The sequence below is a fragment of the Chelonoidis abingdonii genome, chromosome 1 (genome assembly GCF_003597395.2).
Source record: "Chelonoidis abingdonii isolate Lonesome George chromosome 1, CheloAbing_2.0, whole genome shotgun sequence".
NCBI lineage: Eukaryota > Metazoa > Chordata > Testudines > Testudinidae > Chelonoidis > Chelonoidis abingdonii.
In genome coordinates this window covers 60,791,868-60,809,823 of record NC_133769.1, presented here as the reverse complement: position 1 = coordinate 60,809,823, position 17,956 = coordinate 60,791,868, and the positions used below count along the sequence as shown (strand labels likewise).

Genomic DNA, 17,956 nt, shown 5'->3' with positions numbered 1-17,956 from the left:
TCCACAAACTACAAAAACCTGCTCCTCCAACAGAACTCCCTCTGAAACTCCCCTGTTAGCAGCTCTGTTTGCTGGCTGCTGTGCCGCTGCCTGACTGGCTGGCTACTTTTATAGGACCCCTAAGCAGATAAGCTCCGCCCCCTAATCAGGGCTCAGCCGCTCTCCCAGCACACGGCCCCTAGCAGCCTCCACACACACACACACAAACTACACAATCCAATCCACAAACTACAAAAACCTGCTCCTCCAACAGAACTCCCTCTGAAACTCCCCTGTTAGCAGCTCTGTTTGCTGGCTGTCTGTGCCACTGCCTGACTGGCTGGCTACTTTTATAGGACATAATTTAGAAATACCACCAGGGCTGGTTCGTGCTTCCATTGGGTAGTGAGAAACAATGGGACTGTTTACATCAGATTTTGTTTTTCCAAATACCCAGACTTTTCACATAAATTAAGCCCATCTCTAGTGTTATGATATTTAGACAATCCAGAAAACTGGAGGTACAGGGATTCTATTAGAATTATTGACCCTTCAGAAGACAACAAAGAAAATGGCTTGGATTCTTTGCCTGACAGGTTTTGACAGTCTGTGAGGTTCTCAATATCCTTGAGGAAAAAGAAGGGCATATCCACTCATGCGCATCTGTCAATCCTGCTTTTAAAATCAGATAAATTATAATCCTTTTCTATAATTTTCAAGGCAATGGTGTTCTTCTGTGAGCAGCAAAGTGTAAGCAAATTATTTCTAATAGGTTTTTCAAGATATGTCATGGGATGTCTAAGGACAAAGGCAAGATTCCAGTCCAATCACATAGAGACTGCAGGATACGAGAGTGATCCCTGCTTGTTCTTCTGGACAGAGGATCTAGATTAGCTACTAAACACATACTTTTGAAGCTCCTTCTCCAGTGGACCCAATCCTTTCACACTTCCTCTCAAGGGCAATTACACCACAGAGGATTGTTTTATCCAGCAGAGTGGAAGAGTGTCATGTGAACTGAAGAAATCTTATTTCTTGGGCTAATTTTCTTTTTATAGGTGGGTTTAATTAGTTCCAATTAGAACATTGTTTTATCTTTTTGGAGGTAAGGCATGGAGTGAGAACATAAGTAATGGCTGGAATTGGGAACTGGAATTACTTAGTTACCAATTGGACTATTATTCATATCTATATTGCTTCCTTGAAACTCTGAGTGAGAGTTAAGAAAAAGGCCAGGTCTACACTAGACATTTATGCCAGTTTAGCAATGTTGATTAGCTATGTGAGTTTTGAGGATATTTGTATGGTAGCAAAAGTCCTTGTGTGGATGCGGTTATACCAGCATAAAAGTATTTTTGCCAGTATTTCAGTCTCCAAATCAGTGTAAGAGATACCATCAAAAACATTTTTTGCTGATATAAGCCATGTCTACCCTAGGAAGGTTTTGCTGGTATAACTGTACTGGTATTGCTATACCACTCACAAATTTTTTAAGTGTAGACTAGTCCTGCGTTTCCTTGGCTATTAAACAAGGAAGTTCTGGAGTTTGCTTGGGAGAATAATAATACTTTGCCCTCATATAGCATCTTTCAACTGTGGATTGCAAAGCACTTTAAAATGAGGAAAATACTAACACTTGTTCAGCTTTGTAAAGATAGAGATACTAAGGATTAGATACTTGTCACTTGCCCAAAGACTCTCAATGAGTTAATGGCAGTCAGGCCAAGAATCCAGACTTCCAGTTCCTGTCTCTATGTTCTAGAGTCCATAGTGACTCATAACTTGTGTTTGAAAATTCATGTATTTGTTTGTTCTGATGAAAGAAATAGCCCCTTGTCTGATTTGGAATGAATGACTCTATTTCTGTCAAGTATCAGAGGGGTAGCCATGTTAATCTGGATCTGTGAAAGCAGCAAAGAGTCCTGTGGCACCTTATAGACTAATAGACGTATTGGAGCATGAGCTTTCATGGGTGAATACCCACTTCGTCGGATGAATACCTACTTCCTCAAGGATATTTAGAACCTCACTTTCATCCACAAAAGCTCATGGTCCGATATGTCTGTTAGTCTATAAGGTGCCACAGGACTCTTTGCTGCTATTTCTGTCAAGTTATTTTGTTGATGTTAATGTGAATTTTTATACACTTCTTGATGAGATACTGTGGTCTTATAAGCATTATGGCCCCAATCCTGCAAGTTACAGCATGGGGTGGACCCTGCACTCATGGGGAGCGCTGTAAGGTGCAAGTATATGCCTATATACACAGTGCTGCAGGATTAGGGTCTCCGTGTGAAATTTTGGCCCTTCTGAAGTCAATTGATTTCATTGGGGCCAGAATTTAATCCTATATCGTTAAATCAATTTTCCATACAATCTAAACCAGGGGTAGGCAACCTATGGCACGACTGCCGAAGGCGGCATGCGAGCTGATTTTCAGCCACCAGATTGGGGGGCTCTGCATTTTTATTTAATTTTAAACGAAGCTTCTTAAATATTTTAAAAACCTTATTTACTTTACATACAACAATAGTTTAGTTATATATTATAGACTTTCAGAAAGAGACCTTCTGAAAACATTAAAATGTATTACCAGCATGCAAAACCTTAAATTAGAGTGAATAAATGAAGACTCAGCACACCACTTCTGAAAGGTTGCTGACCCCTGATCGAAACATTCATTTTTAAAAGGTTCTCAGCTTTTTCGTTACCAAGAGAACCTTCACAAATCAATCAATGCACTTCTGCTCTGTTATTCCCAACTTGCAGCTCTTTAGCTCAACACTAGCAGAAGCAAGGGGTGTGAGCTTTACCTCAGTGAAGTGTTAATTTCATCACCTAGTTGGGATTATTAAATGCTAACTTTATTAAGCACAGGCAATGTAAAGGCAATTCTGCAAATGCTCCAGTGGGACTAATCAGTATAGTGTGGTCTGTATTGGTTAACAAGTATTTGCAGAATGGGCCTTAAGGTCATTTAATTTAAATCAGTTTTTAAACTGATTTAGTCAAACTGAGGCAAACCTTTGTGTGGACACTCTTCACTTTCAAGACCTTCATTGCCTATGCCCATTCATCTGTCATTCAGTATCAATAGGTTGACTCCTTCCTCCAGTAGGCCCATGAAATAAGGATGTCAACCTCCATTGTCCACTTGTCAAACTTTCAAATGAGCATCTTTGTGCTTTCTCCCATGCTGCTCCACCCACAAACATCCCTGTAAATGTCTGAAAAGCACTTCACTGTTCTCCTTCAAATCCCTACTTAAACATTTTTCTTTGCCATGATTCTGACCAAAACTCACGCTGTTGTGCTGAGACCAATGTCTATCATGCTGACCAATACTGACTCATTAGTCCCTTGTACTTTCCTGTCTGTCTCCATCTGTTGCCTCTTATTTTATCCTTAGGTTATGTCTACACTGGCAGAGTTACAGCGCCAACAGTTACAGCACCGCGCAGAGAGCGCTGAAGGGAAACTGCTGTTGTGTGTTGACACTGTCAGCTGCCTGCACAATAGCGTGTTCACACTTACAGCACTTACAGTGGTATTTGGAGCGGTGCACTCTGGGCAGCTATCCCACAGAGCATCTCTTCTTTTTCTGCCCCTAAGAATTGTGGGAAGACAGAGAGTCACAGGGCATCCTGGATCCTGTCCAATACCCAGTGATGCATTGCTTTGCATCCCAGCAATCCCTGTTCTTCCATTCGCATGCGGCGCCTTCTTTCAATGGTTTGTGTACTGCACACTCTGCCTCTTCAGTCCGCAGGAATGGATCCTGCACTGTTGATCAATATGCTGCTCGGTCTCACTAACACGTCATGAGTGGCAGTGGAGTTATTCCTTAAACTGCAAAGGCAAGAGGAGTGTGATATTGATCTCACCACGTGTAGTAGCTACAACATGAGATTGCTTGTGGCATTCATGGAGGTGCTGACCACAGTGGGACACTGCTTTTGGGCTTGGGGAAACAAGCACTGAGTGGTGGGATCACATCGTCATGCATGTCTAGGATGATGAGCAGTGGCTGCAGAACATTTGGATGAGGAAAGCTACATTCATGGGACTGTGTGATGAGCTCGCCCCAGCCCTGTGGCACAAGGACACAAGAATGAGAGCTGCCCTCCCATTGGAGAAGCATGTGGTGATTGCAATGTGGAAGCTGGCTACTCCAGACTGCTACCAATCAGTCGCTAACCAGTTCAGAGTGGGAAAGTCAACCGCTGGACTCGTATTGACAGGGCCATTAACTGCATCCTGCTCCGAAAGACTGTGAGTCTGGGCAACGTGCATGATGTTCTGGATGGCTTTGAACAAATGGGCTTCCTTAACTGCGGAGGGGTGATAGATGCCATGCATATTCCAATTCTGGCACCAGACCACCTAGCTACCAAATACGTTAATCAGAAGGGGTTATGGTTCTCCAGGTGCTTGTAGATCACTGTAGGCGTTTCAAGGACATTAATGCAGGCTGGTCAGGAAACGTGCATGACGCACACATCTTTCGGAACACTGGCCTGTTCAGGAAGCTGCATGCAGGAACTCTCTTCCCGGACCAGAAGATCACTGTAGGGGAAGTTGAAATGCCCACTGTGATCCTGGGAGACCCTGCCTACCCCTTAATGCCGTGGCTTATGAAGCCATTCCCTGGGCTTCTTGACAGCAGCAAGGAGCGATTCAACAAAAGGCTGAGTAAGTGCATAATGACTGAGTGTGCTTTTGGCCATTTAAAGGCCTACTGGTGCTGCCTATATGGAAGGCTGGACCTGGCCAATGGCAGTATTCCTATGCTTATAGCTGTGTGCTGTATGGTCCATAACATTTGTTAAGGGAAGCGGGAAGCTTCACCCAGGGGTGGACCTCTGCAGCTCAGCGCCTGGAGGCTGAATTTGAACAACCAGAGACCACGGCTATTAGAGGGGCGCAGTGCAGGGCCATAAGGACCAGAGATCCCTTGAGGCAGCAGTTTTGAAGCTGAAAGCCACTAATATTTGTTGCTATGCTCAGGAGTGCAGTGCTTGTAATGCTAGAAGGTGATTGTGATTGGTGCAGACGATGCACTCTGAAGGTTTAAGAAAATTGCCTGTTGCTTTGCAGGGCTTTGTTTGTTTTCAGTTAATAGAATAAAGATTGCTTTCAGACCAAAACAATTATTTTATTAAAAAACAACAACAAGAGGAGACAGACAAACAAAAAAATGCATCTGCACTGAGTGGGATGGGGGAAGTGAGGGTCCCAGGAGGAGATAAGATCCTGAGACAGTTAAAGATTTGTGTATGTCCACTTATCATATCCAACCTTTGCCTTTGGAGTACAGTACAGCAGGTACTGTACTTCAGCAGGGCTAAACTGCAGAGGGACAGTTGTTGAGTGCAGTGGGTACTGGGAGTCCGCAAGGCTGGACTGTGACGGGGCAGTAATGTAATGCAGCAGGTACAGACTGGAACCAGGAGATTGATAAGTATGTTGGCAGTGTGTGTGGGGCGAATGGGAAAGAGTTTTGTGACAGCAGCTGCAGGGCAGGGCGGGCCCAAAGCTGCTCGGTTTGCAGTGCTAGTAGTGCCTGGAGCATGTCCGCTTGGTGCTCCGTAACAATTAAGAGTCACTCTGTGGCTTCATTCTGGCATGCCACGTTGTCCTTTCAGTTCCTCTTCTTGCTGTCCCGCCAGTCCTTCAGTTCTTGTTTTTCAGACGTGGAGTGCATAATGACCTCACGCAGAAAGACGTCTTTAGTTCTTTGTGGCCGCTTTCTAATTCTGCGCAACTGTTCAGCTGAGGCTGGGCTCCCAAGGTCATATCTGTGAAGCCAAAATGCAACATTTTACAGAAGCAGTATTGTTTGCAACACACAGAGCACTGATTTAACACACAGCCAGTATTCACATACCTGTTACTAACTGGCTGACCCCAGGCAAGCACATATGAGCCACAAGCCTTGTGAGGGGAGGGATAGCTCAGGAGTTTGAGCAATGGCCTGCTAAACCCAGGGTTGTGAGCTCAATCCTTGAGGGGGCCATTTAGGGAACTGGGGTAAATATCTGTCTGGGGATTGGTCCTGCTTTGAGCAGGGGGTTGGACTAGATAACCTCCTGAGGTCCCTTCCAACACTGATATTCTGTGAAGTCCACCCCCCAATGGAGTAAGCGCAGGGGTAGGGGAAATCAGTGTTCCAGGACCGTACTGGGCATGTGGCTCTTGGGGAGAGCCAGTACTGTAGAGGGGGCCTTATAATCATTCCTGTCCCCACATTTCCACAGGCTGTGTTCATTATGGAAGATACCTCACTGCTGAGGGTGAGCAGTGAATCATGGGCGGGTCTTCGCCAAGACTGCGGCTTCTGCCCTGGCCCTTATAAAGCTCGCCTATGTGCAGCAATGGTTCTCCCCCACCCCCAGTGACGGCACAGTGGCATGGGAAAGTTATACTTAATAGGGCAAGAAACAAAGCAGCTCTGCCAAAGAACCTGCAGCAGTGGATTGCCCAGTATCCCCATGAGAGTTTTGTGGAGATCTCTCTGGCAGATTCCCGTGAAATGAAGGAGTCAATCAACACCCTGTTCCACTGCTCAGACTAGGCATGTGGTGGTATGTGCGTCATACAGACACAACCCTGCTTTCTGCACCCTCTTGCCCCCAACAACTTGCTTAGCGATTCCCAAAATCAAAGCCACTTACCGGGTGCTTTCTCTCCTGTTTGCGCTTTGCCAAGATCTGACTGCTGCGACTGGCTAGTCTCCTCTGGGGTAGAGAAGAGCTCCTGGCTGCATGCATCTCTGGCCTCCGAGTCATTCTCTGCCTCTGGGTCCCCCTCCCCATCCTTGTCCAAGATTTTCTCCTCCTGGCTCAGTCCACTCTTGACTGGCACATGAGCCACCAAAGTATCCACAGGAGCCTTTGCAGTGGAGGTGAGGTTTCCATCAAGTTTCACATCCAGCTCTTTGTAGAACTGGCAGCTCTTGGGCTCAGCACCGGAGCGGCAGTTTGCCTCCCACACCATGTTTCACAGCTCCTGCACTACAGTGTGTCCCGGTCATGGCCCCTTTCTGTCATGCACCGTGAAATCCATCCGTAAATATCATAATTCCTATGGCTGGAGCACAGCAGAGACTGGACAGCCTCCTCTCGCCAAATGCTGATGAGGTCCAGCAGCTCAGCATTGCTTCAAGTGGGGGATCACTTGGTGCATGGAGCAGGCATGGTCACCCGGAAAGATGCACAGAGGCCACTGCATGTGTCACTGAGCAAACAGGAAGGGGACTTTCAAAATTCCCAAGGAATTTAAGGGGTGGGAATGACGGTTGGTCACCTTAGGGCAGGCCAGTAGAGTTCAAACTGAGGACCAGAGAGGCAAGAACAGGCATTGTGGGACACCTCCCAGAGGCCAGTCACAGCACTGTAATTGACTAGGGTGTCTACACTGGTACTGCAGCGCTGTAGCCCTGGTGCAGAAAGCTGTACGCCTCTTGTCGGGGTGGTTTTGTTACAGCACTGCAACTGCGCAGTTTCTGCGCACTAAGTGGCTTGGCAGTGTGTACACTTTGAGAGTTACAATGCAGAGAGTTGCTTTACTGTGCAGAAACTTGCAAATGTAGATGAGGCCTTGGATTATAAGTTCTTTGGGGTGGGGACAGTCTCTTTTTTTTCTGTTTTTGTGCAGCTCCTAACAGGGCCTTGATCCATTACTGGGGCTCCTACATGCTGTGATAATACAAACAATTAATAATAACTCCTTTTTAAGAGAGGTTTATACTAAAATGAAATTAACCAATTTCCAATCTACTTCAGTGAAACTGGGGCGGGCAGGGGAAACCTGGTTTAAACCAAAATAAAAGGGTCCACACATGGTTGTATGAGTTTAAGTAAATCACTTTAAATTTACACTTTAGGCTCTGACTGATGCAACTTGCTCACACACACGGAAGTTTATTGGCCTATTTATAATAGAGGAAGGATGGTTCAATGGTAAGAGCACCACCCTCAGATTTGCAAGATTCTGGTTCAATTCCCTGCTCAACCACCAATTTCATGGGTGACCACGGGCGTCACTTAACCTCTGTGTATCTCAGTTCCTTATCTGTAAAATGGGAATAGTAATGCCTCAAAGGGGTGTTTTGAGGTTAACTACATTAAGGAGTGTGAGGTGCTCAGATACTGTTGTGGCAGGAGCCATACAAGTACCTACGATAGATACAAGTATAATTATAAGAGTGTCCACAGGGTGAGTTATACCTGTGTAACTACGGAGATATAATTGTGTTCGTATATTTCCCTGTGTAGACAGGCCTAAGAAAACAGCTCAGCTGGAGTTGAGATGCTTTCTTTCTAACAATATTTTTAGAAGTGTCTTTTTTTTATCAGAGGGGTAGCCATGTTAGTCTGGATCTGTAAAAGCAACAAAGAGTCCTGTGGCACCTTATAGACTAACAGACGTTTTGGAGCATGAGCTTTCGTGGGTGAATACCGGATGCATCTGACGAAGTGGGTATTCACCCACGAAAGCTCATGCTCCAAAACGTCTTGTTAGTCTATAAGGTGCCACAGGACTCTTTGCTGCTTTTTCTGTTTTTAAACTGAGATAGTTATACCAATACAGCCCCTAGCATGGAGGCAGTTATACTCACAAAAAGTTTTTCCTACGGGTATAGCTTATTCCACTTTCTGTATAGGAACAGCTATACCAGTATTAAAGTAGCTTGTACTGATATAACTTTAGGTCCACACTGAGGGGTTTGTACTGTTGTGTTAGTATACCAGAATAATTAAAGCAGTACAACTTTTGTGTGTAAATGCATTTAGGAGCCTAACTTTAGGGACCCATTTTTGAAACTTTTAGTTTTAGTCTTTTTATCAGGAATTTTTATAGGTAGATCACACTGTATTTATTAAGTAGCCCTAATTCATGTTTAAACTGTTTTCACTGTGTCATTATATGTCATGGGATGACTGGGTCTTTCTTTAAAATTAGCAAAAGCCACTTCAGCTTACTTTTTCAAGTGCTGTTTTTCAAGGATGTTTGTTTGAATTAGGGGGAATTCCTCATTTTTTTTTTTTAATCTTAAACTTTGCTCTTGAAAATTCAAGAGGTGGCTTTTCAAAACCCCTGGGATAGAAAATTATCTGTCTAACAACACATGTGAAACTCGATATAAGATTTTATTATACCTTTTGAACAGATTTTGAGAGATTAATTAAAGTGAAATTGCCAACCTCTGCTAAGTGTTTTCAAATGCAATGAGGATGTGGGGTAAGCAGCAGTTTTGGATTCTATACTGTTTATTTGATATAGATAGGAGGCAGTCATAGCTGAACAGGAATTGAAATAGGACTCTACATGACTATGTGAGGCCCTGCAAAAACTAGGGACAGCCCTGTTTCCTTAGTGATGTCTGAATATTCTGAGGGGGCTTTTTTGTTGTTGTTTTGAGGCAGCTCTGAGGGCTTCAGAGAGATCTCCCAATATCCTGAGGTTAGTCTGCTATGGTCAGTAACCCCAAACTCTCCCTTAAAGTTTTGGAAACCTCGCATTACAGAAAAATTGCTGGGTTTAGAGAAGTTGTACCACACATCAACCGTTTACAGAAACTGTTTCTTAATGACACTTTGTCTTCAAAAGCTTGTTGGAATTGTGGGGCAGTTGACTTCCAGAGTTCTTTGATTCTTAAGTACATATGGTCCTGGGATGATGAATCGTAACCATAGAGGCAAAAGTATGGCCTTTCAAATTATCTACATTTCTGATGAGGAAATGTATTTTATCGCAGTGGATTAGACCAATTCTGCACAGGTGTTATTTTTAGTTGTCTCAGGCGCTGCATCTTCTCCCAGGGGAGAGACTAATTTATTTCTCACAGTTGATAGCTTAACAATTGCTGGATACAAGACACACATTATTCTCTCTTCAGACTGTCCATGAATGTAGGGATTTGGTTTCTCAATCAGAGGAGTGTTTGTGGTCTGAATCTTTGTCTCCAGATAGTAGCGTAGTCAAATAACTGGAATGAAGCTATTTCATGAAAAGAAAACTGCAATGATGATATCCCTGTGTTGTCTTCATTTGGTACTAACGTGGAGACTAATAATGAAAATTATATTGAATGGGATATTTTATATGTATATTTAAAGCAGGAGAGAGACAACATGAAAAAAAACACAAAACACAAAGGTGTGACAACTAGCTGGGGCTCAAACTAACACACTAAGAATTTTTTCCTTGACTACTAGGTTGTAAACCTATTTTTTGAAGTTGTGTGTTACTACCATATATACTCGTTCATATGCCGAATTTTTTTTAGCAAAAAAAAAGGGACACACCAGAGAAGGGGGTCGGCTTATGAATGGGTATAGAGAGGGAAAAGTGGGACACAGCCTCTCCTCCCAACAGAGGGAGCAAAGAGAGGCAGCAGAGCCAAAAGGGAAGAGGTGGGGCCAGAGTCTCTCTGCTTCTGCCCACGCTGCTCTCCCCCCAACCTCCAAAGCAGCTGCAGCTCCGGGGCTGGCAGGCTTCAGCTGTGTCGCTCGGCCCGCCCCCCAGAGCAGGCTGTGGCTTCACCACCTGGGCGCCAGAGCACACTGTGGCCGTGCCGCCTGGCCCAGCCTGCTGGAACATGCTGCGGCCACGCAGCCCGGTCTGGCCTTCTGGAGCAGGCTGCAGCTGCGCTGCCCAGCCTGCCAGAGCAACTCCAGCCAGGCCAGAGACATCCTCCCTGGCCGTCCCCAGATAAGGTGGGTGGGGATGGGATTGGTAGGGGAGGGTCCTGGGCTACGGGTTGGGTAGTGTGGGGGGGGGTGGTCACAGAGGTTACTCCCTGACTTTCAGCTTCTGCCCCTCAAAAAATTTCCCTCCCAGTTCCTGTCCCAGCCCGTCAGGGTAAGCAGCTGGCACACTGGGACACTTTGTTTACTGAGGTTTACCTCTGTGCCTGCAGACGCTCAACGTAAATAACCATCTCGGTCCACCAGCGGCTTATCCTGATGACCTGGGAGCCAAAGTTTGCTGAACACTGAATTATAGGGTCGGCTTATGAATGGGATATAAAAATTTTCCATTTATCCATTGTGGGGCGGGGGGGGGGGGTCAGCTTATAAATGAACCAGCTTATGATTGAGTATATATGATATTTTGTTCACTATTTTATAAATGTAAACACAGCCAGATCTGTGGTAAACAGCTACTCATGGGATTGACAAAATATAGTTACTTAAACAGAGATGTTCAGTGCTTACTTTGTAATGAAAGAGGTGTCAGGGCTCAAACAATTAGGTGCTGGGGCTCAGGCAAAATTTTTACTTTCATAACTGATGCGGCAAGCCCAGAGGTGCCAGGACTGTGAACTGCCAAGCCTAGCGGTGCTTGAGCTGAGCCTTGGCACAAATAAAGCAATGGAGGTGTTCTTCTAATTAAGCTGGAGGAGCCTTTTACTCCACCTGTACAGTACATTTGGGATATAATCTGATTTGCTTCTTGATAAAGGTGTTCTCTTGTATAGATTTCATTGTAACCTTATTAGAATACTTCATACATCTTGTTTTTCTTACTGCATTTTAGGTTTGTCGAGCTCACATTGTGGCTACTGTCTACCTACAAAATATACACTATTATTTGCATAAACATTTGGATACTTATACTTCGTAGATCAGGATGCCTTTCAAAAGCGGATTAGAATTAACTGAGTTGCAGAATATGACTGTCCCTGAGGATGATAACGTCAGCAATGATTCAAATGATTTTACAGAGGTAGAAAATGGTCAGATAAATAGGTGAGTATTTTTCCACTGATGCTGTCTGTCCTGTGAAACACACTGTTTAAAAACAGCATTCTAATTTTCAGTATATCTCTTGAATTATTCATTACTGAGTCATGCTCCATTTGAAAATGTAATTTGAATTTCATATGTGACATCTGTTGGGCATAGGCTGCAACAGCAGATAAAGCAAACAGAGTAGCAATGTATTCATCATTTTGAATTTTTCAGATGAGTCTAATAAAATGCATAAACACATAGAGTAGCAAAATGCTAACATTTCAAAATATCTGCATATACAATACAAAAAATAAAATAAATAACATTAAACCAACAAACATTTTGGGCAAATATAGGATTTTCAATAAAGGCTGTTTCACAATCTGATGTATGTAACCACAATGGTTGCAAAAATGTTCTTTAGACTTCTGTGAATTGATAGCTCATGCTGTTAACAGGAAATGTAGATCATATCTTCCTGTCTATGTTTAAAACTCTCAGCAAATGAGAATGTATATCAAACCTTTGCTCCTAAGTTTGCAATAGCAAAAACCTAATAGAAAATGCACTTTTAGAAAAAAGTGACAGATTTATAACTAAGGTTCAAATTTAAATGTAAAAATAAAATTCTCTGCTCAGCAATTAAAGTAAAATACAATTTTAAATGATTACTTAAAAATTATTATAGCATTTATTTTTGTATAAACTTTTTGTTAATTTAGTAAAATAGAACAATATTGTTTCCATCATAATAAACCCTTCCAAGCCTTATTGCAAGGTAAAGAGTTAAATTTTCAGGTTTTGAATAGCCTTCATATTTACGGTAGGGATCTGCTGTTGTACTAGAGTGGCTGGCTGTTTCTGGGGCTTTTTTGAGCTGGAAACAAAGCTCCTCTCTGTGCTCCTTATTACACCATGTGCAGAGTTTTTCAGCTAGAGCACCTGGGTGCCATGTAAACTCTTCCCATTCAACAGCCTACGTTCAGCAACGTGACTTAAAAAAGACATCAAAAGTGTACAAGTTCCAACTCACTAGAAGCCCAGGGCCAAATTCTGTTTTATATGAATAGAAAAAATCTGCATAGTGAGCAATAAAATGTGAGTTCTCCCTCAGAAAGAGGGTGACTGATTTCCACCTCATATGTAACTGGAAGAGGAATCTGCTGTCTGCCCCCAACAGATCTCAGGACTCTTGACATTAACATTGCAAATGTTTTTCCATTTTCACTTGCTGTAACTTTCTGAAAATGAATAGTTTTTAAAATGTATGAGAAATTCGGATGTAGATAAGCAAAGTCAGACCAATCTGATAGATGTGAAGCAAATCTGTAAAACTAGCAATGGGATTAAGTACATTTTAACAGCAACATATGTGTCTAAGTTTGTCTTGGTTTAAGGGATAAACTTAAAAGGGAATTATACAGGAGAGATGATGACTAAGACTTCTTAAGATATTTTCCATCAGAGTGTATCCTTGAGGAACCACAGATGGAGCACAGAAAATCATTTTTAAAGAGAACCTGTAAAGTTAGTAGACTAAATGCATCCCTCATTTAACACCACTGAAGTCAGTGGATATACAGACATCTGAATATGGCCCATAGTCAAAACAACACCACATTCTCATCATGCATTGCCAGTAATAAGGTCATAGCCAGGGTAGTGAGAAGTGTAATAGAACTTTACAATGAAAGGTGCAGGGGTATAATATAGCTAAGGCTTCTGATTTAAGATTTAACCAATAAACACTGATTAACCCACCCCCCCATCCCTGATACTAAAAAAATAAATAAAATGAATAAGTAAAGGAAATCAGTGTTTATCCAATAGATACCAGAAAATCCCCAGACGTAGCTACTCAGTTCATTCTGATTTCACCCCTTGTGCAGTTTGTTTATATAAGCAATGTCCCTGCTTCCTGGCTTGGATTTAAGGGCCTGTCTATGTGGAGCAGTAATGCAAACCATGGAGTATGATTTCTAAAGCACACATTAATTGGTTTGTGTAGACTCTGCTGGTGTGCACTAAAGATTCACTAGTGTGCTCTAATGTAGTGCTGCTTGAAACAGTACTATGTTAAAATGCATCAGGAAACAAACACTAAATGCTAAACCAAAGGTTCAATAACAAGGATGCAAAGGTTTATTCATTTTTATACATATAATAAAAATGAAAATACTTCTTTTGGGAAGTACCTGAAAAAGCTTCTCATTACAGTATCAAAAACAGCCCCCAAAAGCTCAGTTTTTGAACATGTACATAGAACTCAAATTGTTAAAAATAACCCCCCAAAAATGAGCCCCAAAAAATAGCCCACCATACTTTTTGATGTATTGCTATAATACATGGTTTGATTCAGAGTTTATTACATATTTACAATTAAATTAGAACTGTATGTCCCTGACCTGAGGATGTTAGCTCATTGAATGCCTTGAAATTGTAGGGAATTGTTGGGGACGATATTTTTTAAGTAAAGCCACCCAGAGTGTTTTTGGTTTGGTGTTTTGTTAAAAGAATCACGTAAAATTATCTAAAGCAAAAGGGATCTTTGAAAAGTCGTGGCAACACATGGTTAGGAATGAAATTTGCATAATGGTTGATGCAATAACTAGGGCCCAGAGGTCCATGTGTAAGTTAACAAGGAGATCAGGGACACTGCAAAAACTAAATAACCAGGCCAAGGGTTACACAATCTAAAATATTTCAGCAGAGAAAAGAAGTGGGAGAAAATACATGCAAGAAATATAACTCCAAGATGGTGAAGCCCAAAGGCAGGGGACAGACAGGAAAAATCGCAGGGTGCTTTTGTTGTCCTAGTGACAATAGATTTCTAATGTGCACATTGTGATGACATAGCAAAACAGCATGTGTGAAGAATATGGAGGAAGAGAGTTATGTCACTTTAAAGAGCAGCTCTTCTGTTAGTGCTTTCCTAAGCTAAACTAAACTGAACTTTACAGGACAATGAGCAAAATCATTGGCTTTGCCGGGGGCCTAAAAGATGACTTTGATGGAAATACTAAAGGCCAGATTCTTGGCTACACCCATGGAGCACCCAGTGCAGCTCAGGAGGGGGATGTGCTCGCCCACACCCTGGGCTGGTTAAATTCAAGGCCAGTCCCACAGTTTAACTCCAGCTGCTATTGGCTCCTGTATGGCAGCCTACAGGGCATAGGAAATCCCAGTCATGCTCATTTCCCTCAGCTGTACCCCTTGTACCAGGAGCAGAGAAATTAGGTGACTGTACAACACTAGAAGATCCCCTACAGTGGGATGAGCCTCCCATGGCTGGATTTGTTGTCTTTATGGCTAAGATCTACCAGCAGGCACACCATGCTAGAGGATCTGGACTAATAAGTTCTGTTAATGTGTATGCAGATTAATTACCATCCTGTCTACAGAAGCAGTACTTCTCTTTTACTAAAGATCCAGGAATAGCTTTCTATATGTGTTAGGTTTGGTTCTGTTCTCACACTACTGTAACTCCACTGACTCCTGATTTACATAAGTGTAAATGAACGTAAGGCTTGTTATAACCCTTTAAATAGCTAAATTTGACCCCCTTTTGCAGGTGTAAAATCATGCTGTACTTATAGCATTAAAGTGTATATTCATATTCTTTATATCCTCATGATAGAATATGTATTCTCTGACTTCTTTTCAGCAAGTTTATTTCGGATCGGGAGAGCCGAAGAAGTCTCACAAACAGTCACTTGGAAAAAAAGAAATGTGAAGAATATGTAAGTCTTTCTTTCTTTCTCTCTCTCTCGATATACTGTTGATTGTGAACTATACAACTCTTAGATCTGCTCTTCAGAGGTGCTAAGCACCTACAACTCCAGCTGAGCCAGGGGAGCTGCATGTTCTCAGCACCTCTAAAAATCAGCTCCTATGATTAATGGAAGGCGTTTTTAAAAATACTGAAAATATTTAAAGCAATATATATTGCCCGCACTATTTCTGTTCTTTAAGTGCATTTATTCCTTCCATTAGGCAGTAATTGGAATGTCCATGTGAAAAGGTTCACTAGGATTTATTCTCTTTCAAATCTTGCTTTTTATTTTTCTGCTGTTTCATTGCTGTAGCAGTAATTACTTTTATTTCCTATAACGTAAAACTTGGAATTCATAGTATATGTGCATTGTATAATGAACTCTAAACTATTTGTGTGTCCATTTTTCCTGTGTCCAGATTCCAGGAACAACCTCATTGCAAATGTCTGTCTTTAATCTCAGCAATGCCATTATGGGTAGTGGAATTTTAGGTCTTGCCTTTGCATTAGCCAACACAGGAATCATCCTTTTTGTGTAAGTATCCACACAATGAATAGCGGACTGGGCACGCTTTCATTTTGATTTTAAAATGTTTGCATTTAGAGAGAATGTGGTTGTTTATAGACCATTCAAAATGCAGTGGGCAGTTTTACTGAATGAAGTACACTGCATACATAAGTAGCTGGGATTTCAGAGGTGGTGGCTTCAGTAGCAGCAGCTAATGCCTAGACCACCGATTTAGGTAACTAAACATGGACTTAAATATGCAAGTTTGATCATTTTGGTCATGGGTTTCAGATATGAATGTATCACAGTGATTCATGAGGTGTAATTTTGGACCCGTTGAATTCAATACAAGTTTAGCCATTGGCTTCAGTGAGGCCAGGTTTCACATGAAGTCTCCAATCTGCATAAGTATTAGAGCATTTTTGGACAAGAAGTGGTACGAGAAATGTTAGTTTATAAACAAGAGAATAGATTGCTCAATTTATATTTTAATCACTAATTTGTTATCCTACTTCTCCCAGAGCTCTAAAAAACAAAATTTCAAGAATCACACACCCTTGGGTGAATCTTTGGGTGTTCTATGTCCTGGTCCAGAATCTCACTCACTTTCTCTACCAGTTCCCTGGGTAAGATGCCCAGAAGGGTAGTTTTCTATTAAGAGACAAATAGCAGGCTACATTTAGCAGCTAAATGTCAGTGATTAAGAACCTATCCTGATCTCCAAGAATCAATGAGAGTTTTGCCAGTGGCTTCACTGGGAGCAAATCACAAATCCAAACACTTTTTATTTTAGCGATTACGTAGTATGAAACTACTTCTGAAAAGCAAAGCAAATTAAAATCCTTCAGCATAAGCACTCTGTGTAATGTAATAATGGTAACTTACAAAGAATAGGGTAGGCTATGCAGTTTGCACAACTTGTTGGAGGCGGTGTAGAGCCGCTCCACCCAAGGGGAAGCAGTAAGACAAATTGTATCTCTCTCAAAACTGCCTAGCGTGTATAGGGTTTTACACATGGCATTGTCTAGAAGTAGGGCCCTACCAAATTCACAGTCCGTTTTGGTCAATTTCACGGTCATGGGATATTTCAAATAGTAAATTTCATGATTTCAGCTATTTAAATCCGAAATTTCACAGTGGTGTTGTAGGAGTCCTGACCCAAAAAGGAGTTGTGGGCGGAGGGTGTTGCAAGGTTACCATATGGGGTTTGCAGTACTGCTACCCTTACTTCTGCGCTGCTGCTGGTGGCAGAGCTGACTTCAGAGCTGGGCAGACAGAGAGCAGTGGCTGCTGGCCAGGAGCCTATCTCAGAAGGCAGCGCTGCTACCAGCAGCAGCACAGAAGTAGGAATGGCATGGTGTGATATTGCCACTCTTACTTCTGCACCGCTGTTTGCAGAGCTGGATGCCCAGGCAACAGCCGCTGCTGTCCAGCTGCCTAGCTCTGAAGTCAGTGCAGAGGTAAGTGCAGCAATACCATGACACACACCCCTCCCCCCCTTAAAATAACCTTGCAAACACACACACACACCCCGCAGCTCCTTTTGGGTCAGAACCTTCAATTTGAGAAACGCTGGTGTCCTCCATGAAATCTATATAATACAGGATACAAGCAAAGAAAAAAACAGATTTCACAGGAGGAGACCAGATTTCACATTCCGTGACGAATTCTTCATGGCCATGAATTCGGTAGGGCCCTATCTATAAGGTTCCACTGGCTGGCGTGACAAGAAGCATGACCATGGTTTCTCCTGGTCCCTACCTCCTTTAACGTGGTTTATTTACTGCAGTGTGGAGGGAGGAAGTAGCCCCTACTCTTAGGGTATGTCTACACTACGGGATTATTCCGATTTTACATAAACCGGTTTTGTAAAACAGATTGTATAAAGTCGAGTGCACGCGGCCACACTAAACACATTAATTCGGCGGTGTGCGTCCATGTACCGAGGCTAGCATC

The 17,956-nt window shown here is 42.5% G+C and overlaps 1 protein-coding gene across 4 annotated transcripts in view; it reads left to right on the top strand.

Annotated features, from left to right (window-relative positions):
- Positions 1–17,956, top strand: part of SLC38A1 (solute carrier family 38 member 1) — a 60,830-nt gene that overhangs the window by 21,589 nt on the left and 21,285 nt on the right. Inside the window, exons 1-4 of one of the 4 annotated variants that reach the window (XM_075066002.1) lie at positions 10,438–10,700; positions 11,611–11,735; positions 15,385–15,460; positions 15,912–16,027. In XM_075066002.1, the coding sequence (XP_074922103.1) occupies positions 11,617–11,735; positions 15,385–15,460; positions 15,912–16,027 (311 nt within the window). In that variant the 5' untranslated portion in view covers positions 10,438–10,700; positions 11,611–11,616. Of the gene's footprint in view, positions 1–10,437; positions 10,701–10,812; positions 10,913–11,523; positions 11,736–15,384; positions 15,461–15,911; positions 16,028–17,956 lie in introns of those variants that run through there. The other 3 variants (XM_032802454.2, XM_032802455.2, XM_032802453.2) reach the window with 3 other exon arrangements.